Source organism: Haliotis cracherodii, unplaced genomic scaffold, assembly GCF_022045235.1.
Source record: "Haliotis cracherodii isolate W230 unplaced genomic scaffold, xgHalCrac1.p SCAF_10, whole genome shotgun sequence".
Taxonomy (NCBI): Eukaryota; Metazoa; Mollusca; class Gastropoda; order Lepetellida; family Haliotidae; genus Haliotis; species Haliotis cracherodii.
In genome coordinates this window covers 5690604-5712729 of record NW_027266265.1, presented here as the reverse complement: position 1 = coordinate 5712729, position 22126 = coordinate 5690604, and the positions used below count along the sequence as shown (strand labels likewise).

At 40.8% G+C, this 22126-nt stretch overlaps 2 protein-coding genes across 2 annotated transcripts; both read right to left on the bottom strand.

The window, feature by feature from the left end:
* Positions 1–4578: 4578 nt before the first annotated feature.
* On the bottom strand, positions 4579–11902 carry LOC139446222 (uncharacterized). The gene is made up of 7 exons (XM_071227555.1): positions 11515–11902; positions 11323–11412; positions 10188–10340; positions 8574–8609; positions 7139–8349; positions 6021–6714; positions 4579–5918 (listed from the first exon to the last, which is right to left on the bottom strand). The coding sequence occupies exons 1-7, from the start codon at positions 11900–11902 to the stop codon at positions 4579–4581; spliced, it is 3912 nt and encodes a 1303-aa protein (XP_071083656.1).
* Positions 11903–19362: 7460 nt separating this feature from the next.
* On the bottom strand, positions 19363–20883 carry LOC139445667 (cytochrome P450 1A1-like). Its single transcript, XM_071226861.1, has one exon. It carries the CDS (start codon positions 20881–20883, stop codon positions 19363–19365), a length of 1521 nt encoding a protein of 506 aa, XP_071082962.1.
* Between the last annotated feature and the right edge of the window lie 1243 nt (positions 20884–22126).

Here is a 22126-nt window from a genome sequence, read left to right as displayed (position 1 = left end):
TATCAAATATAACAATACTCGTTGATAAAAGCCTCGTTTTGATATATTTGATATCAAAAGACACTCGGGTGAGATTATCTATATCTACCATTATGCAAACACAGCGTGACAATGAGCACTTTTATATTATGTCAAGCACAACCATTCAGGGTCATGCCGAAAACATAAACATTCGTTGCCTTCAGTTTCATTATGTTCGCCGTACTCGAGATTAAAGAATCAAAATGTTGTCTTTTTAAGAACACTGTGAATTATTGTCAGTCAACCACTGATGTTACAAATTTCTAGAGACCGTTTAGTTTGTTACATTTCAGGTAATATTTCACTTTTAGTAAATGTGTGTACCTCCGACCGGGGAAAGAATCAGCTTCACCATATGTAGCGATATCACACATATATACTTTTCCGTATCCGTTTTAAACAGTGAGTTAGTGAGTGGATGCTATTTAACGCCGCACTCAGCATTGGTATTTATACTGTATATATGCTGTATATATAGTGAACCACAAAAGAAACATCACCATGGATAGATGTATGAGAAACCTTATTTTTCCAAACACTGTAAACATACTTTGAGACATATTAAAAAGATTTGATCATCAAGGTTGAAATTAAAGTGTCAAATGTTCTTAAAGTGAAACACAACACTAGTCTCTGAGAAAATGACATCACAAGTCAGTATCTCGTGTGTCCCCATGTGTATTGATGACTGCAGTGCAACGTCGATACATGGAATGGATGAGGCGGTTGATGAAGGCCATAGGCACTTGAGCCCACACTCTGAGGAACGCCTGACGCAGTTCAGCTGCAGTTGTCGGCCTTGGTCGGACGTCACTCAGCCGTCTTTGAATCTCGTCCAGCAGGTGCTCAATGGGATTTAAATCGGGACTGAGAGCAGGCCACTGCATGGTTCTGATGCCATTCTGCTGGATGTTGAAATTAAAGTGTCAAATGTTCTTAAAGTGAAACACAACACTAGTCTCTGAGAAAATGACATCACAAGTCAGTATCTCGTGTGTTCCCATGTGTATTGATGACTGCAGTGCAACGTCGATACATGGAATGGATGAGGCGGTTGATGAAGGCCATAGGCACTTGAGCCCACACTTTGAGGAACGCCTGACACAGTTCAGCTGCAGTTGTCGGCCTTGGTCGGACGTCATTCAGCCGTCTTTGAATATCGTCCAACAGGTGCTCAATGGGATTTAAATCGGGACTGAGGGCAGGCAACTGCATGGTTCTGATGCCATTCTGCTGGAGGAAGTCTCTCTTGTTGCTCTCGCAGTGTGGGCACGGGCGTAATCATGCTGACATTCGTGGTTGCGGCGACGTGCCAAATGAGGTATGGCGTGTGGTATCAAGACTTGATCAATGTACCGAGCTGCTGTGACACCATTGCCTCCCCCTTGACCGATGTTCTGGAAGACCACAGGGTCGACCTTCTGTGCAAGACCAATTCCACCCCACACCATGATGCTCGGACCACCCGAGGAGTCTCTCTCAACAACACAACCATCCGAATAACGTTGCCGGCGTCGCCAGACTCTCTGCTATCTGCTGTTTAGATACAGTAACGACTCTCGTCTGAGAAGAGGTCTCTTCTCCACTTCTGGTGGCGCCAATGCTGGTGCTGTGTTGCCCACTGAAGACGGTCCCGGCGATGACGTGGTGTCAGAATGGGTCCTTGGTGTGACCTGTGACAGTGGAGGTGTCTGCTCGTCAATCGTCGACGCACGGTGTCTGCACTAATGTGTCGCTGGTGTGTCCCCATGGTCTGTCGAACATTTTCCACATCAGTAACAAAGCGATTTTGAAGATGTTGTCGCACAATCTGACGATCCTGACGTGCAGTCATCTGTAGTGTTGGTGGTCTGGTACCGTTGCTGGAGCCTGTGTCTGTTCCTTACGTTGACTTGAAATGCATTGGCCACTTGCCGGGCGGTTTGTCCAGTTTGTAATCGCCCAAAGGCTTGGTGTCGCTGATTTATTGTCAATCTTGGCATGTGTTAGCAATTCAATAACGAATGAATGTTATCCAATCTGGGTGGATTCTTATAGGGCAAGAAATGGGTCAACACATGTGCATTTCAATTTGAACTGCACAGTTACTATGGCCGTTGCCGTGATGCGTTTGGGCGATACGTTTTATTGTCATCTGCTTCGTTTTTTTATCATCAAATTACATTTATACGGAAAATGAAATGTTATATTTTAGAAAAAAAATTACTCAGATATTTAAATGACAACCTTACATGCATTTTTACTTGGGGTGACATTTTTTTTGCGGTTCAGTATATGTTTATGAGGGACTACGGTTATGGCGAACTAACATTAATGGTCACTTTGAGTTCGTTATGACCGTAGTTTACTATATATATATATATATATATATATATATATATATATATATATATATATATATATATATATATATATATCAAGGTTAATTGTGGTTACATTTCCTGATGGTTACAGTTCCTGATGGTTACAGTTCCTGATCGTTACAGTTTCAGATGGTTACAGGTCCTGATGGTTACAATTTCAGATGGTTACAGTCCTTGATTGTTATAGTTTCCGATGGTTACAATTCCTGATGGTTACAGTTCCTGATCGTTACAGTTTCAGATGGTTACAGGTCCTGATCGTTACAGTTTCAGATGGTTACAGTCCTTGATTGTTACATATAAACACGCACGCACGCATGTAACAGAAGGCAATACCTTATGCGTGTAAATCGTTTCCATGGTCAGTTGTGGAATGTTCCAAACATCATTCTACGTTATGAAGCGCTCGTAATAGATATGTATACCTGCCTGAAATGCTCCCTGAAGAAACATATGAGTCGTACATACAAACTGTTATGTTAGTGTATTGAGTTGTAAGAAGGAAACCCCGAAGTGTCGCGTGTCTTAGATGTTTACCACGTACAAGGTCCTGGTGCCCACAGAAAAAGGGTAATAAATTTTAATTTCAAACAAGTGATCAGCGCATCCTGGTAGGTAAGGGAAATAATAAAATACCCTGCACACAGACCGTCTAAGACCACTGAATTACCCATGGTAAACCAACTAGAAACAATCCCTTTTTCAAATATGACTTAAAAATAATATAAAAGATCCGAGATAAACATATATTTTTGCCTTGTCAATGGTGTGGTTTGATAACCCATAACTCCGCAAACAGAATCTGTTCTTTATCACTGTTTCGGTACAATGTTCCGAATTTAAGTTAGTTTATCATCGTACGTTTCATATAAAAAAGTAAATACGGGATGTTCAGAACATCAGGGGTACGCTGGGCAATGATTCAAATTGAGCCTGTTTTTGTTTTTTTCAAAAAGAAACTACAACATCTGTCCCACAAAGATTTCACAGCAACTGACAGCAGCCACAGTAATTGTATTGAACAAGTTTATTACTCCCACAATTACAGGACTATCTTTACTACTAAACTAAACATAATAACACACCGCTAAACATATTTATTACACTCACTCGTAATCAAGGTTAATTGTGGTTACATTTCCCGATGGTTACATTTCCTGATGGTTACGGTTCCTGATCGTTACAGTTTCATATGGTTACAGGATCTGATGGTTACAGTTTCATATGGTTACAGTCCTTGATTGTCATAGTTTCCGATGGTTACAGTTCCTAATGGGTACAGTACCTGATGGTTACAGGTCCTGATGGTTACAGTTAGGATGGTTACAGTTCCTGATGTCACTATGGTTACAGTTCCTGATGGTTACAATTCCTAACGGTTACAGTTCCTGATGGTTACAGTACCTGATGGTTACAGTTCCTGATGGTCACAGTTAGGATGATTACAGTTCCTGATGTCACTGGTTACAATTCCTGATGGTTACAGTTCCTACCGGTTACAGTTCCTGATGGTTACGGGGATGACACTCATCATAATCCTAAGCTGGCCAATAGACACATATAATTCAATTCACACATACAAAGGGGAACAGTTCCTCTGTCTCCTTGTGTCATCCACATACCTTCGGTGAGTGGCACATGTGATCAAAACTAAATAAGTAGAAATCGAAAATAACAGATGCCAACAACCAATCGATTGAAGGATAATTTGAACCAGGTAATGTCTACCTATATGTCGCAACAACACAGTTCTCGCATGTTTTATAATTACAGATTAGCTGACATATGCTGTTGCTATGCTGAATTAAACTTCATAATAACATTATTGTTCAGTAGTAGTTCTTCAAGATACAACAATGCATTCTCTGCAAGTGTTTATAAACGCATTCAATATTTCTTCAAATTTGGCATCATTACGCAACACATATATTTGTTTAAAATGTATATACACTGTAGGATCCTGCAAACTGATATCATGATTGATGCAGTTATATAGTTGTTTATAATGTATATACACTGTAGGATCCTGCAAACTGATATCATGATTGATGCAGTTATATAGTTGTTTATAATGTATATACATTGTAGGATAGTGCAAACTGATATCATAAGTGATGCACTTATATAGTTGTTTATAATGTATATACACTGTAGGATACTGCAAACTGATATCATAATTGATGAACTTATATAGTTATTTTTTCTGTTCATTCTTCGTTGAATCGGCAGCACTCTGTTGTGTCATCAGTTCTACAACACTAGTATCAAAACCACCTCTCGCATATAGAAAGTCAAATGATGTATTTCCATCGACATCAGCCTTGTTAACATCAGCTCCATTTTGCATCATCAGTTCTACAACACTAGCATCAACACCACCACTCTCACACAGAAAGTGAAATGCTGTCTTTCCACGCATATCAGCCTTGTTAGCATCAGCGCCATGTTGTATCATCAGTTCTACAACACTAGCATCAACACCACCACTCCCACACGGAAAGTGAAATGCTGTCTTTCCACGCTTATCAGCCTTGTTAACATCAGCGCCATGTTGTATCATCAGTTCTACAACACTAACATCAACCCCACCACTCCCACACAGAAAGTGAAATGCTGTCTTTCCAACTGTGTCAGCCTTGTTAACATCAGCGCCATGTTGTATCATCAGTTCCACAACACTAACATCAACCCCACCACTCCCACACAGAAAGTGAAGTGCTGTCTTTCCAACTGTGTCAGCCTTGTTAACATCAGCGCCATGTTGTATCATCAGTTCCACAACACTAGCATCAACACCACCTCTCTTACACAGATAGTGAAGTGCTGTCTTTCCAACTCTGTCAGCCTTGTTAACATCAGCGCCATGTTGTATCATCAGTTCTACAACACTAACATCAACATCACCTCTCGCACACAAATAGTGAAATGCTGTCTTTCCAACTGTGTCAGCCTTGTTAACATCAGCGCCATGTTGTATCATCAGTTCTACAACACTAGCATCAACATCACCTCTCTCACACAGATAGTGAAGTGCTGTCTTTCCAACTCTGTCAGCCTTGTTAACATCAGCGCCATGTTGTATCATCAGTTCCACAACACTAACATCAACCCCACCACTCCCACACAGAAAGTGAAGTGCTGTCTTTCCAACTGTGTCAGCCTTGTTAACATCAGCGCCATGTTGTATCATCAGTTCTACAACACTAGCATCAACACCACCTCTCTCACACAGATAGTGAAGTGCTGTCTTTCCAACTCTGTCAGCCTTGTTAACATCAGCGCCATGTTGTATCATCAGTTCTACAACACTAACATCAACATCACCTCTCGCACACAAATAGTGAAATGCTGTCTTTCCAACTGTGTCAGCCTTGTTAACATCAGCGCCATGTTGTATCATCAGTTCTACAACACTAGCATCAACATCACCTCTCTCACACAGATAGTGAAGTGCTGTCTTTCCAACTGTGTCAGCCTTGTTAACATCAGCGCCATGTTGTATCATCAGTTCTACAACACTAACATCAACATCACCTCTCGCACACAAATAGTGAAATGCTGTCTTTCCACGCTTATGAGCCTTGTTAACATCAGCGCCATGTTGTATCATCAGTTCTACAACACTAACATCATCACCTCTCTCACACAGATAGTGAAATGCTGTCTTTCCACGCTTATCAGCCTTGTTAACATCAGCGCCATGTTGTATCATCAGTTCTACAACACTAGCATCAACATCACCTCTCGCACACAAATAGTGAAATGCTGTCTCTCCAACTCTGTCAGCCTTGTTAACATCAGCGCCATGTTGTATCATCAGTTCTACAACACTAACATCAACATCACCTCTCGCACACAAATAGTGAAATGCTGTCTTTCCACGCTTATCAGCCTTGTTAACATCAGCGCCATGTTGTATCATCAGTTCTACAACACTAACATCATCACCTCTCTCACACAAATAGTGAAGTGCTGTCTTTCCAACTCTGTCAGCCTTGTTAACATCAGCGCCATGTTGTATCATCAGTTCTACAACACTAGCATCAACATCACCTCTCGCACACAGATAGTGAAGTGCTGTCTTTCCACGCTTATCAGCCTTGTTAACATCAGCGCCATGTTGTATCACCAGTTTTACAACACTAGCATCAACATTACCACTCTCACACAGATAGTGAAGTGCTGTCTTCGTTTGCGTGTTTGCCCGATTTACACTTGCTCCATATTCCAAGAGGATACGGATGGCAGTAGTGTTACTACACTGTGCAACTTGTAACAACATCGTCTCACCGTCTTCATTGCTGTCATCGACAGACAGTCTGCCTGTTTTCTGCAAAATAGGGGCGTATACATCAATTGATGATGATGTTAAAATTAAAGTTGAGTTCACGCATAACAAACTACAAACAAACCTTAAGGACATCATTGAACCTAAACACCCTCACACTATGCATTTCCGTCAGATCATCAGCAAAGAAACATGGATATATTATATGATAAGGATTAAAACTAAGGCTGTCAGTAAGTGGACGAGTGAGTTGGTTAAATGCTGCATTGAACATGTCAGTATTTTAGTCATCTCATAACGTCCCGGCTTGATGTGGGAGGGATGCCTGGAGTAATACAGGCCGTAGACGTTTACTTGCGTGCCTAGGCAAACATGTTCTAATATATCCCGGATAAAAACGTTGTGTATATATGGTGTAAATGTTCTGAAACGTAACTGTGATAAGGTACGTTACGTATTTAGTTACCTTGCAGCACAAGCAGACGAAATTATTCCAAAAGCTATTCCTTTCAATGATGGATGAAAAGAAGGTCCGACAAAAGTCCTCGCTTTGAAAAAAAGGATGACGAAGCACATTAAAGCGTCTGTATATCACTGAAAGAGTGAACCTGTCGCAAAGACGTTGGATGTTCTGTTGGTTTGGCGATATGTTGAAGACATTTCTTGAAACAGTCACATGGCTTTGTGACTTTGCAAACCGCATTTTCTCCATTATGAAAGAGAAACTAAAATATTTGATCGCGAACACCACATCACGTTTCCCTATGCAGTTTGCAACACTTTCATAAACTGATGGATGTGAAAATGTTATTACTCCGTTGGTGTTTGACAGATAGCTACCAATTAATGGAGCCGATACTTCAATGATACCACTGCGCTGGTCATCGTCTTCTATCTCATTGGTATCAAGTCGCCCATCTCTTTTCAAGAGAGTCTTAAACACATCTTTTAATTTTTCGTTATCCAGATACGAACCAGTCGTGGCATCCAAAATCTCAAGAGGGTGGGAGAAAAAGTGTGCAATGTCAACACATTTCTCCTCCGACTTCAACTCAGCAAACATACTGCAAGAATGTGGAAATCCATATGGTATGCTACTCTGAATCACTTTTAATTTTTCAGTTTCTGATATGTCTTTAATATTCTTCTTTTTCAGATGATAGTCTAGTATTGCAGCCTTCTCCTTTTCAGGCAGACACGATAGGTTTGTGACAGCATCGACCCCAAGAATGGAACGTTTATGTTTTTCAAGACAAGGCTCAACTTCATTTAGGATATTTGATCTTTGCACCAACATACAAATGACTCCACTTGGCTGCTCAGAATCTTTAGCCTTTGATATATTTTCCATGGCATCGAATATGACTGGTTTCCAAGTGCTGAATGCTACTTTATCAAGAGCAAAGGCCCCTATGACATCGTTCATCATGAGGACACATCGGTGGGTATTCTTTGTGATGGTGTGATACTGCTCCACTGTCTTCACTCGAAACACTTCTCGCCCTCGTTTCATCATCTCATGAAGCACCATGTAGGCCACTGTTGTCTTCCCATCACCACCATTTCCGGTGACTGTGATCCAGTTTTGTCCAGCGTCCATCTTCTTCACGATGTCATCAACAAACTGTGTTTTGATCATGCCAGATGTCCACTTTTGGATATCTGAAACTGTCTCATCTGTGAGATGCAAATGCGTAAAATAGTATCACCATTGAATTAACATAAGTTACAGCACTTGTTATAATATAGTCTTGCCATTTATCGTGATAAAGCTGCCAAAATTAATGTACCAAACAGAAACAGAACTTTGACTTTCATTCATTTACGAATTGATGATCAAACATGCTCACGACTTTGTGTCAACTGTGCTCATTTCGTTAACAATAAGGTATCATACCTACCTCTTATCCTTTGAACTGCTGGGTCTTTTGGGGCCCCTGAAACGTATGTCAAATAAATCATTTTATGTTTAACACGGTTGGTTTGTTAACATCACTGACATGTGTTCATCATCAATGGAAAATAACTTTTCTCGTTATTAAGATGAAATATTTAGGAACATTTCTATCTCTCATTTCTATCATAGCAATGTTGTTTTGGACTATATGTTTAGTGCTACTCCCTAACACTGTTATATTGCAGCTGCAAATTCATTACATTTACCATGATGGATTCGTATGAAGCACAGATAATCAGAGGACAGTTTGAATTAACGTGTGACACAAAATGATAGCTTTAAATTATGCCAAACATAATGTTCACTTCAAGGTTGCTGTGATGCAGTTTGATTCTAATCTTATTTTTTGTTTTACATTGGAACTTCATAGTCATACACGACCTGAACATTCAATAATATGCAAGAATTATGTTAACGTCAGTCCTCAAAGTCATTCGGATGCTATAACAATCCTATATGTTTCTTTTGGGATTTTTCTTGATTTCCCGCAGAATAACTTTTACTTTCTGACAGCACGCACAAACCTGAAACCCAAACATGAATGGTAATATCTACCTGGACCTACATGTATTCATAAAAGAAGGATGTCCTTATCAGTGATTTTGTGACCTTTCCTTGCCAGAAGAATATCACAAGAAGTATTGTTCCAAGCTATTCAAGCTATTAGTTTTCGATTTGTGAAATGTCCACTGAAGATACGATATGACTAAACGTGGACCAGCACGGCGCAAATGGCACTTCTGGCAAATGACACAAATACAATATCAATTGGCGTTCTGACAGTCATGGTGATCACGTCTCAAATTGTAAAGACCCACCCCACATTAATTGAATTGATTGGCTGTTTGGGCTCTATTTTTTTAAGGGCGGTGGGGTAGCCTTGAGGTTAAAGCCTTCGGTCGTCACGCCAACGACCTGGGTTCGATTCCCCACATAGGTACATTGTGTAAAGCCCATTTCTGGTGTCCCCCGCTGTGATACCGCTGGAATATTGTTAAAAAGGACGTTACATCATCCTCACGCACTCGATTTTTTAATGCCTGGTTTCTGAATAATCGACATGTGTTGTCGACCTAGGTCGCCCTGTCGGTCGAGTGAGTAAGTGAACGAGTATGGTTTTACGCCGCTTTAAGCAATATTCAAGCAATATCGAGGCGGGGGACTCCAGAAATGGGCTACACACATTGAACCCAAAATCGAAGCCGGGTCTTCGGCGTGACGAGCGAACACTTCATCCACTTGGTTAACCCACCGCCCTGCCGAAATCTATTCCACAAACTAAGACATATTGGCTACCTCTCGCTGGCTCCAACCATTTTGAAGCATTCCAATAGCCATTGATAACGTTCATCACGTTGTACACGACGCATTCCCAGTCCTATCACATATAGCTGGAATATTGCTGAGTGCGGCGTTAAACAACAAACCAACGAAATAACCAACCAAACGTGGTGTCAGACAATACACGATAGTATTCGTTTGATGTTTTAGCTGATACACTTCGATAGGTTCTCTTACTTAACATCAAATAGAACGTAACAAAAAATGTCTAATTTACTTGTTGGTCTGGTTTCATCGTTCTGTTGTCTTTCGCCACCGTCAGTGGACGTTGATGGCTTGATCACCTGTTGACCTCCCACTGTTGCATATCGTGCGTTAAGGTTGGCTACTTCTGTTTTCTTTGTAAAGTGGACCTGTGGGTTGTTGATTACTGAAATGAGACAAAGATATCTTTGTCAAATGTGGCTTGATTTGGATACCTTGCAAACGGGTTGCATACCAATAGATTTGCCAAGTAAATATAAAACACTGTCTTGTCAGTCCTATTCCAGAACCATCTCCGTATGTCACTTTATGTGTTTTGTCTTCAGAGAAAGTAAATTGCGTAATACTTGTGCTTCAGTAGCTCGATATCGAGCGTTGACAGTTCTTGCATGTGTACATCTCTTTGTGGACGTTTCGCATAAAACTGAGACAAACAATGAACGTGACATAACATACATGTGCACACCAGAAATACGTTCGTTGTAGCAATGTGATTTAGGCTAGTCAGACGCTTGTGTGTAAGTTCTAGTAGGAACAACCAGGAGATACATTTCCTCGGAAGGTAAACAACAATGATGCAGGAGTTTAGACCTGCCGACATCTGGCCCCAGGTCTGCAGCAAATGTCTTGAAAATTCCCAATTTGAAAATAATAATTTTCCAATTCATTTTAAGATATATTTCAATGTGTAAAACTAATAACTTATTTTACGTCTGTGTGGAAGTAACCTGTATTTAGCTATAATAGGTCCAATATATGGAAAAAAGTTTTAATGTGTTGTTTTATATTATTACATTAAATGCAATTCTAAATACCTCTTTAAGAAAATATAATTTTTTTTAACAAAATAACAATTTTCCCCAATTTGCCTGCCGGGCATGTGATGTTACAAGAGGGTGCATTAAGAAATGCCAACTCAATGCTACACACTCATACATTTATAACTGCAATGGTGAGTTATACTATAAACTAATTCGGATACTTTCTGGACGCTCACCAATTAATCACTTTTAATGCATGTTTTGTCGTTTTTCCATCCAATGACTACAAAACGGAAAAACGATGTCATCGTGTTTGCAGTAGAATATAATTCAAACAATCCGCCTTGTCAGAGAAAGATTTTGATACACCAAAATCCACACGTATACCTATATTTGTTACACGCTGTTCTGTATCCACTGATGACAACGCGTTACTGACTGATTCTGCTATAGCACGTGACAAGTCTTGTCCTTCATCTGCAATAGAAACATCACAAGTGTTTATGATGAAAAAATACCAAAACTTAGTCTATTGTTTGAGAATGACTGACTTTCCTGAAGTATATGTAATAAACACACCTTGCGTTAGTGCCACGGCCCCTTGCAAACACGATGGAGATCGTGATCGGTGCGTCTTTCCACTGTCGTAGTGGCAATTTTCAGCTGCATCATCTGTGGTTGTTAGTTCGTCCCTTTCACCTGGCATCACAGCAGCACAGTCAGTTCCACCTGGTAAACCTTCATCTGTCCTCAGTTGGTCTTCTGTGTCCGTCTTACGAGAACTCTGTTGCTGGCACAGGGCCTCCAAACCAGGGTCGAAGTCATTGTTTATACACACCGCCCCTCCCTCCTCCTCCTCCTCCTCCTCCACGTCACTTCCTGAGGTGCTGCCCGAGTCATCGAGGTCTGGAGCTACCTCCCCTGTGTTATCGCTGTCATATGATTCTTGGAGAGATGGTGAGCTCATCTGGTAAACTTTATTCAACAAATGTTCCTTTTTTTTCTGGAAAACAACAGTTGCAATGTAAGCTCAGTTATTGGTATGTGGAGTCACATGTTTTTTTGTGTCAAACTGTTGTCCTATTGAAACAAAAGCTATCAGTAGAAATTTCCTTCATTTTGTATGAGTGCAACATTGAATAAAGTGCATAACACTAAAACTAAACAAAAGCGGCAAAACCTTTTCCATATTCATATACAGTAAACTACGTATGTATGCTTATAACGAACTACGGTTCTATCGAACTAAAATAGTGGTCACTTTGAGTTCGTTATTACCGTAGTTTACTGAAATAGAGCGTAGAAACTCGGTGACTGCCTACACATTCTTAAAAAATGTATTTCTTTACTTATAAGCAGCAAAGTCTCTGCACTCGTACTCATACATATTACCTCTCACATCTGATTTCTTTCTGTTGAAATTCTGTTAATAATTGGAAATATACCAAGTGCAGATCTACAATCCATCAACTAATCAGTTACTCAATTGCAACAATACGCATACCAATCATCATGGTGTGAAATAAAAGATCTATCAAATATTCTGTTCCTTTAAACTGTTCGTTAAGTGTCAGGAAAGGTGTTAATTAACTGAACATTCTCATACTCATGTGTTTTATTATAGTTGTAAAATAGTAAGATTTGCTGCGTACGTTCATTACAAGTAAAAAATGAAAGTCAAAACAAAACGTGCACGTTTAATATGTAGTATTGAAAGCACTATTGACATGAAGCACAAACCGGTAAGTATAACCTCTTGCAGGCACCTTCCTTCCGACCCTTAATTGATCAAAACTCAATTTTGACGTTCATCACTAGCCTAATGGATATTCCTTAAAGTGCACTTTGCAATTGTTGTCGTTAATGGGTAAGTAACATTCCTTTTCGTCGGAATAGCTTGTTTTTACTTTATGATTATAGCCAAACAAGCAGCTTTCTTCTGTATTCAATATAATTGCGATATTTCGTGATTCTGTTTCAAGTGTCGATGACCACCCGCCCAACGCCACGCGTTTAGTCCAACTCGAGTTACTTCCCCTTCCAGTATGATAACAAAGCAACAGGGTTATATCTGGTTATAAATATGACATATCAGCCTGCATCAAATGTTTTAAGCAATGTAATAAGTCCCTGAAAATATTTTATGTCACATGATGTCCTGTGTCACTGGTAACAATGGTTTGTTTCCCTTGGCAAAGTCAAGGAGAACATGTTTTGTCCACTGTCCAGATGTGAAATAATCGGCTTATAAAAGTGTAGACATGGTCAATCGTTCTTGTAACTCACCCTTTTCGTTGCCCTGTTGAGGGTCCTGGTTGGCATCGGTCCCCAGCTAGCTATGCTTGTCACGAGGCGACTACGTTGATCGGGTGGTCCGTCTCAGTGACTTGGTTGATTGCGGGATACCATCATCATACCCCGACGGCGAGCGTCGCTGCTCATAATACCAATCACTGGTTTGTCTGGTCCAGTGCCGAGTTAAAGAGCAACTTAACAAACGCTGCCAATGGTCCTGTCCAGCACACATACGTTGGGCTTGCGAGTCTCTTGTATACTAAATACGTCCCCCGGTTTCAAGCCGCTGAACCAGGACATGCCTGCCGACAATACGAACGTACATCCGCTCATATGGCGCTTGCTGTTCGAAAGTAGTTAAGGAAGGAGATACTATCAGTATCTCAACTGGCTGACAGTGAAGAGAACTGATATAATATAAAGATGTTATAGAACGATGGCTGACGAAGGACGGGATTTCTGGCACTGTTATAGAGATGTTATTCTTTGCATTATTAACTATGAGAACTAGTGTTTGAAATTTCTAAGTGAATATTCATTATAATTATTATGAATAATACACCCTGTCCAGAAGTTGCAGAACACCTTTAAAATCCCATATAGAAGTCAGAAGTGGGTTTACGCCTCTTAAAATACAATTAATGAAATCTTAAGATTTCCTTTTGGCTGATGATAGTAAATCACTTTTAAAACTTGTAAGCAGGATGTGAATGCAAAGGGCCAATACTGCTAATTTAAAGATATTATTGACTATATACTACAGAGGGAGACGGGTGGACAATTCGCTGTGCAGAGCTGGTTTCTTTGGGAACGACAGAAACCAATGCTCGTGGGTTCGAATCCTGGTTCGTCCAGATAATATTTGTGTCTAGGTTTGCCAGCACCATACCCCTGCAAAGTGGTAAACGTCTAAGACTTCGGGCTTTCCTCCCACATTAAACTGACACGACGTGATATAATTGGAATGCCGTCTGAAGCGGCGTTAAATCCAACTCACTTTCTCACTATTACTACACATATATCCCGTCGACCAGAAGTGGGATAACTCCTTTAAAATCTACAGTTAATGGTGTCATAATAATTTCTTCAGGCTGATGATAGTAAATCTTGTGGGCAGAAAGTATATGTAATGTGTCAATATTCTAATTTGAAGAGTGTTTCCTTATATTACCCATATAACTCGACCAGAAATGGGATAACGCCTTTAAAATCTACAATTAGTGGAATCGTAAGCCCCCTTTTTGTTACTATAGTAAACAAAAGCGACAAAACCCTTATTTATGATATAACTCTACCAAAAACAGTCGATTGTACGATTCCGACTGTCATGAATATGCGTATATGCGTATATGAATATGCGTTTGTGAATCACTAGCAAGTGGCGCAAAGGTGAGCAAAAAATATGGTTCAAGTCAAAATAGAGATTTACATCGGACATCACACTATCCACCACATGTCATCCTACAAACAAACTGAAAGCTTCACTGAGACCTTGAATATGAAAGCGTGAGCGGGATGTGAATGCAATGGGTTAATATTTTAATAAGAACTGATATGACAATTACTAATATGTTATTTCACAACCGGTTTTGTAAGTAACAATTCGCAGCTACCATTTACACATGGGCCCACTTGGGGTTAATGGGAAATGGGTCTTACATGGGTAGCCCTTCTTGGCCCTGTTCAGATTTGTCCAAGTGATCCAGCAGGATCCCACATGGGCCTACATTTGGTAGGCTTGACAGATGGATTGTGTCTGTGAACCTGTTTTCCCCTGCATGTATATAATATTTTGTGGTATCACTACGCCATACATCTACATGTACATACATGTAGCATCATACGCGTTGTGTATATTCCATAGTCCGTGTATGTACGAGTTTAGAAATAAGGATTAAACCCGTTCTATAATTACTGCACAGTCACTTTTGAAATCAGTCATAATTTGGATATCTTTTTTTCGTAAAAATGGGAAGATGCCAATTAAACTTTACAATACTGATTAATATGTTTCTGTCTTTTATCTGTCACCCTATTTAAAATTCAGACAAAGAATGAATTTATCCAGATATATTGGTCAAAATAATGTTGAATACACACATCAGTTCTTCACTCTCATAACACAAACATTCAGGACAACAGTCCACAGTCAGCACAAAGAACAACCAACTGGTTGTATCTTGTTTATTTAGTTCCTCCATAAACAGCATTCATGCTTATTTCGTCCCTTTTGTTTTATTTCAGGCTAATTCGTGAAACCAGTGATATAATGTGTTGCTCCTATTCTCGTACGTAAAGGTTCCTGCTTTGCTAAACCCGGTAACTTTGTTCACGGAAGTGCGCACGATAGATACATAGTAAGGAGGAGGCGTACCTGATGCCGTTTGCTCGTGTACAGGCAACGCGGATAATATAGACTGCGAAGGAAGACGGTCTGGGTATCAGTTGCTATAACTTTGCTTGAAGACCTTTGCGACTTGGACTCTTTTCCCGAATATAGGACTGTTTCCTTTATTTATTGAGCGGCTGAACAACTAACACTGTTACTGAGGAAGACGTTCGTGAACATCCGTGACCGAAATGAGCTCAAAATGGCGGAGGGATTTCCGGTAAATATGAGTGCATTGCTTTGTATCACTGTGTCGGTGTGTGGGACTTCGGACAATGTAACGACAAAGCAGACACTAAACAAACGTGATGTTTCATTCACCGGGTTTCGGCGCTGGCCCTATGAGACACCAGGACGAGTGATAGCGGAAACCAGCCTGAGCGCCTCATAAACTGGAGTCTCAGACGCTTCATAAACTGGAATAACTTCCCTTTGATAAAGGGCTTAGCCGGCGGTTTATGTTTATTTACTATAAATTACTCTTATAATCAACATCAAACAAACATTCATAACATATGATAATGATGTATATGCTATATTTGACATATCCCCCCTCCCCTGCCTTTCATTTTAAATAGTGGATATACTATATTTGATACCCTCTCCGCGCCTTTCATTTTAAATGATGTATATACTATATTTGATATACCCTCCCCCCGCCTTTCATTCTGTGTGATGTAATCAATAAATTTTATATATCCTCTCCCGTCTTTCATTCTCAATGAATTTAGCATGTATCCAGTCTACAATCTATAGCCATCGTTTGTAACAACATAATTTCTTTCCGTACAGTATTATATAAAGGGGTATTATTTTTGTACTATCCAGACGCTTTAGTACAATATTGTTTGCTAAAGCAATTGGTCCCATATCTTCACCTTGTCGTGTCGCACCGTATACAATTAAACAGTGTGCAAGGTTTTACTTTAAAATATACTACTTTAAACATCAACTAATAGATATTTAGATGCAGCAGAATAAGAGGGGTGACAATTCATCAGAGGGTGACAAAATCATAAGATTTTACACAGTAATATTAAGTAAATATAATATATATATATATATATATATATATATATATATATATATATATTTAGGATAAAATGTTTTGAAAACTTGCATTTCTAAACACATCGTGGGATTTTCTTTGATTACATCGCACGTTGCATTAGGCCACGAACAACAGAAGATGGAGAAGTGTTCACAGTTACAAACAAACCAAAAACTAAATGGTTTGTAAGTTCCTAGTCTGGGTTCCCTTATTTCACTACAACAAATAGAAGTATTTAAGAACCTCTCAAATTAGTGTTATTACTATTGTTATGTGACCGATTCAATGGTACTATTGTGACCAGAAAATGATGTAGAAACACATCCTTGATTTCAGATTTTCCTTAAAATAGTATTGGATTACATATTGTATGGTATGGTATATTTTTGTGGTGGGTAGCCAAAGCAATGATGAAAGCGTTCTTTCGGGAGAGTGGGGTGGCCCTGAAAAGGGCCATTGGAAAGAAACTGGAAAACTGTTGGAAACTGGAAACTGGACAAGGCTCGTCTCCGTTTTACATTACTTTCCTTGATCTCGATACTAGATAATAATACGGTCCACTCCAACATACAGTCGGGGATGTCAATTCCGCGTTGTATAGTTCGTTGTAATGCTGTAATAGCCTCAAACTTGTTCTTAAACCAGTGCGGGCTCTGCGATAAGATCGTCTCCGATTCATCAGGTGGGTAGGCCACTATTGTCCACGAACAGACTTTACTCATCCACGGGCATTGTTGACTGTTGGTCTGACACTTTATATAGCTGTATCGAGACGACATGATTGATCTCGATTTCGATCACTGTTTAGGTGAGAAAACGTGTGCTGACATTGTTGTGTGTTTTCTTTTTACCATAAAACAATAATTATGAGGTTACCGTGTTGCTGTCTGCATATATCTAGTTGTTAGCAAATGTTTCACATTGCTAAATCGAAAAATGTATAACTTTGCTCAAACAAAGCGTGCATGCGTAATGGTCGAAGTTTTCCCTTTACACCCTCGAGGGCGTTCAATAAGTTTGGCAACTTCAATATAAGAACAAGTCGCAGAATATCTTTTGCGCTATTATTTTTCCATGTAATCTCTATTCACCTCAATACACTTATTCTATTTGTCCTTCAAGCGTTTAATACCACTTTTAAAGAAATCCGCAGATTAGTCCTTTAACCACGCCTCTGTGGCAGCCGTTATGTCCTCGTCATCCTGGAAGCGCCTTCCGCGTAGGGCAGATTTCATTTGCCGGAACAGAAAATAGTCACTGGAGGCTGAGTCTGGGCTGTAGGGTGGGGTGCACCACCAAACAATTGTAAATTGTGTATGACTTCAGTAATTAATACAAATAGAGCCTTTAAAGACAGTGACAGTTGTTTTCAGATGAGCGGATGAGTGTGAACTTCAAGGCGATGTCGGTAGTGTGGAGTAATGTATGAAGCGCCCCACAAATATCCCTCATACCGTGTGCTGGTGCAACATGTTTGCAAATAAGTGAGTGAGTGAGTGAGTTGGGTTTAACGCCGCTTTGAACAGTATTCCAGTTATGTCACGGCGTGTCAGCTTAATGTGGGAGGAAAGCCTGAAGTGATGCATGTCTCAGACGTTCACCACTTCGGTGAAACCCACGAGCACGGGTAGGGTGCTGACAAACCTAGAAACATAATTGAGGCGAACCGGGATTCGAAACCACAATCATAGTTTTCTGGCGTGCCCAAGGAACGCAACTCTGCACAGCGAATCGCGGCGCCTCAGACGACTGGGCCACCCGTGCCACCTGTTTGCAAATGAATTGGCTGCTTCACATAGCACGCTGTAGTGCATTGATGACAACAGCAAAGATCATTTATTTAACTGAGTATTGGTACTGATTGAGCATTATTCGATGCGTTTTTTTAATTATCAGCTGAATGTTGTTAAACTATATAATTATACATGTAATTATACAGCCCTTAAGAGATGAGTGGTTGTTGTGTAAGGATCTTTGCCAATATTCCATCATATCACTATAAATGGGCATCACACAGTGTGTGAAGACCTGAACTGGACCGGATTTTTACTTTTACTAGATGAGCGAACGCATTAACTGCAGGGCTACCATTGGTTTGTTTGTTTGTTGTTAAACGCGACACTCAACAATATTCCAGCCATATGACGGCGGCCTGTAAACAATCCAGTCTCGACCAGACAATCCAGTGATTAACACCAAGAGCACTTAATTCGGAAACAATGACATGCATCAACCAAGGCAGTGCATCAACCATAGTCGCCATTTGCGGCAAGCATGGGTTGCTGAAGGCCTATTCTACCCCGGATCGTCACGGGTCGCCAGTGCCCCCAACATTCCTCATTGTTTTAGTGTTCATAGTGTTGATAGCGAAACTTGATAATAACTTAAAACACACTATGTTATAAAGTGGGCACGTTTATTAACAACTGTTTTTTACTTAATAATTCTTATATCTAAACTGATACTAAAGTTTGTACATATCAGAATACAGAAACACGACAGTATATCCGACTTCAGTATATCCGTAGTATATCCGACTTCAGTTAAAAGACAGTATATCCGCTCTCAGTATATCGGTAGTATATCCGAATTCAGTTACAACTGCCTTGATGTCCGCGGGCTATCTCTTGGTGACAACTGCCTTGATGTCCGCGGGCTACCTCTTGGTGACAACTGCCTTGATGTCCGCGGCTTACCTCTTGGTGACAACTGCCTTGAAGTCCACGGGCTTGAGAGTAAGGCCATACTTGCTGTCGATCACAGGAGCGCCACCTAGCGGACTCTCGAACTTACATTTCAGCATCATGGTAGCAAAGAACAGGAACAGTTCCATCTTCGCTAACTGTTCCCCGGGACATCGTCGACGGCCGACTCCAAACGGAAGGAAAATTTCTGTTTTCGTCTTATCAATATATCCAGTTTTGTCAAGGAAACGATAGGGATCAAACTTGTCTGGATCGGGAAACAGCTCCTCGTCATGGCTGACTGACCACAAGTTCACAAAGATGAGCGTTTTATCGGGGATTAGGTAATTCTTAAGTGTCGTGTCCTTTGTTGTGCTGTGCGGCAGGGCGAAAGGGAATATACAAGAATGACGCATTATCTCCAACAAACAGGCCTCCGTGAAAGGAAGTTTATCCATGTCCTCTAGATCGAGTGTTCCGTTCAGACCAACGTGAGAGCTAATCTCTTCGTACACTTTGTCTTGGTGGTCAGGGTAAGCCATCATGAACAGAACACTCCACTGCAGAGTACTAGCTATTGTGTCAAACCCTGCACCGATGAGTTCTTGAACCGTTGTCAAGATGTGTTCGTCCGTCAATCCCACTGCTTCCTTCTCTTCATCTGGAGTCTCCTGTACTGCCCGGATGAGAAGGTCGGTGACGTCCCTCGCCACGGCAGGGTCGTAGGTGTCCATGTGTTCCTTCTGCTTCTTCACACAGAAGGCGGTCATGGTGTTCAGGATCCCGACAAAGGTGTTGAATGAGCGGAACGTGAAGAACCGAACCCAGGGCATGATATCAACGGGGTTGCCGGCCCCTGCAAACGCCATAAATTCGTCGTTCATCCTTATAAGCTGTAGAAAGTCCGGGTCGTCACGTTTGTATCTTTTACCAAAACACAGAGCACATATGATGTTGCCTACTGATAAATAGATCTCGTTGTGGGGATTTATGGGAGACCCGTCTGATTCCAGGAGGTTTGAAACCAGGACCTCCGCCTCGGAAATGATGGATTCTTCAATAGGATTAGTCTTCTTGTCAATGCATCCAGCCAATGCGTTTTGCGCAAGACGTCGATGCATCTTCCAACGCGGGCCGTAGTCGCCGAAACCCATGCTCTTCCCGTTTCCTATGAACTTAAAGGAGTAAAAGTCCGGCCTGCCGGCAAATTCTTCCCCTTGTTTAACGAGCGCCTGTTTGATTGTATGCAGTCCATTCAAGACAACCGTCTGGCGACTACCAAGTGTTATTTTGTAAACGTCTCCGTATTTCTTCCGGAGTTGGGTTAATGTAACGTGAGGTTTCTTCCCAAGCTGAGGGAGGTTGCCAATCACAGGCCAGCCTCGGGGTCCTGGTGGAGCGCTCTCTCCATTTCCCTCCGAGGACCAGCTCAATGTCAAAAACACCAGCAGGATGATAGCACACACACAGAGCAGAGGAGAAACTGCCGATAGATTCACGTCAAACAAAGACGCAACTGTCCCAAGCATGATTGGAAATACACGTCCTTCTTTCGTATGGATAGAGCTTTAATCCTTTAAATTAATGTGACGAAGGTACAGAACATAGTGACTCAATTAATACACACCATGGTGGTTGTAGACCATCTCTCCTGGCGCGCCTGTGGGGACACTGATTCTGTCAAATAGCCATCATCTCTTGGCTAGATATATACCGCGTGCATGTCACGGTCTGTCACGGTGTGACGTGTCTTGTTACAGCTTCTAACGCAGTCAATGTCCAGTTGCCGAATGACAAGCCACCTCATCAATCCAATGATGTAACTTTCCAGAGTTAGTGACCACGTGGTTCCTCGTAAGTCGGTGTTTGTCGTTCATACAGCAGGTGATGTTTCTGGCCTAGTCCGCACTAAACCTGATCTGTCGTCTGTAGGAGAGTCGGACTTCAAATGAATCGCAATTGTGCTTCATCGTCCACTTGACCTATACATCGACTTGATATGCAGGTCTGGGGCCGTTCTGGGGAGGGATTAGCCCTAAACATGGTTAACGTATCTCATGGAACACGTTTCATAACAGACGGATCGCATTGTGCCTCATGCCCCGGGCTATTGTCCATCCACGCCTTACTTCAAGGTCATTCAACTCTTTCAAGAAGACAAAATAAACTGGTTTGTTCTGTAGACGGGTGAAATTTCGATTGCGCCAAATATTCAGCATGGTCAGCGATGGAGAACGTGCAGACACTGGTAAAGAGTGGTCACATTCTTAGCCCTGTAACATGATTGAACAACAGTGGCGTCATGTGTTGTGCTTTCTTGAGCATATAAGTAAAATTCAATCCCATTCAAACGTGTAATTTCACACAAGTATATAAATAACATTATAGAATCTTCTAATTCAAAATAATAATTTAAAAAGAGTTATTTTTTTGTCATTTTTATTTCATTTTCATTTTCTTCTTCATCCTGCCTTATGTGTTGAAAATGAATTGTATTGATGCAATATTGAAAGAAACATCTCGGGCATGTGATCGTTGTGCAGATTGTCGAGTTATTTTCAAACTTAATGAGTTGTCCTTTACTCTATCCTGCTTATTGTCAGCCTGGTCAACCACAGGAGTGAGTATGGTTTTACGCCGCTTATAGCTATATTCCCGCAGGGACACCAGAAAATGGCTTCACACATTTTACCCATGTGGGGAATCGAACGCGGGTCTTCAAGTAAAAATGTCATTGTTGTTTTTTCATAAATAATGTCATTATTTAATTTA

What these genes read in the sequence shown, in the direction of transcription:
- LOC139446222 (XM_071227555.1), bottom strand. Translation starts at nt 11,902, where the DNA reads ATGAGCTCACCATCTCTCCAAGAATCATATGACAGCGATAACACAGGG. An exon ending in CGATGAAACCAGACCAACAA is followed by an intron (nt 8,610 to 10,187) that starts GTAAATTAGACA and finishes CATACGTTTCAG; the next exon opens with GGGCCCCAAAAGACCCAGCA. An exon ending in TCACTATCTGTGTGAGAGAG is followed by an intron (nt 5,919 to 6,020) that starts GTGATGATGTTA and finishes TGTGTGCGAGAG; the next exon opens with GTGATGTTGATGTTAGTGTT.
- LOC139445667 (XM_071226861.1), bottom strand. Translation starts at nt 20,883, where the DNA reads ATGCTTGGGACAGTTGCGTCTTTGTTTGACGTGAATCTATCGGCAGTT.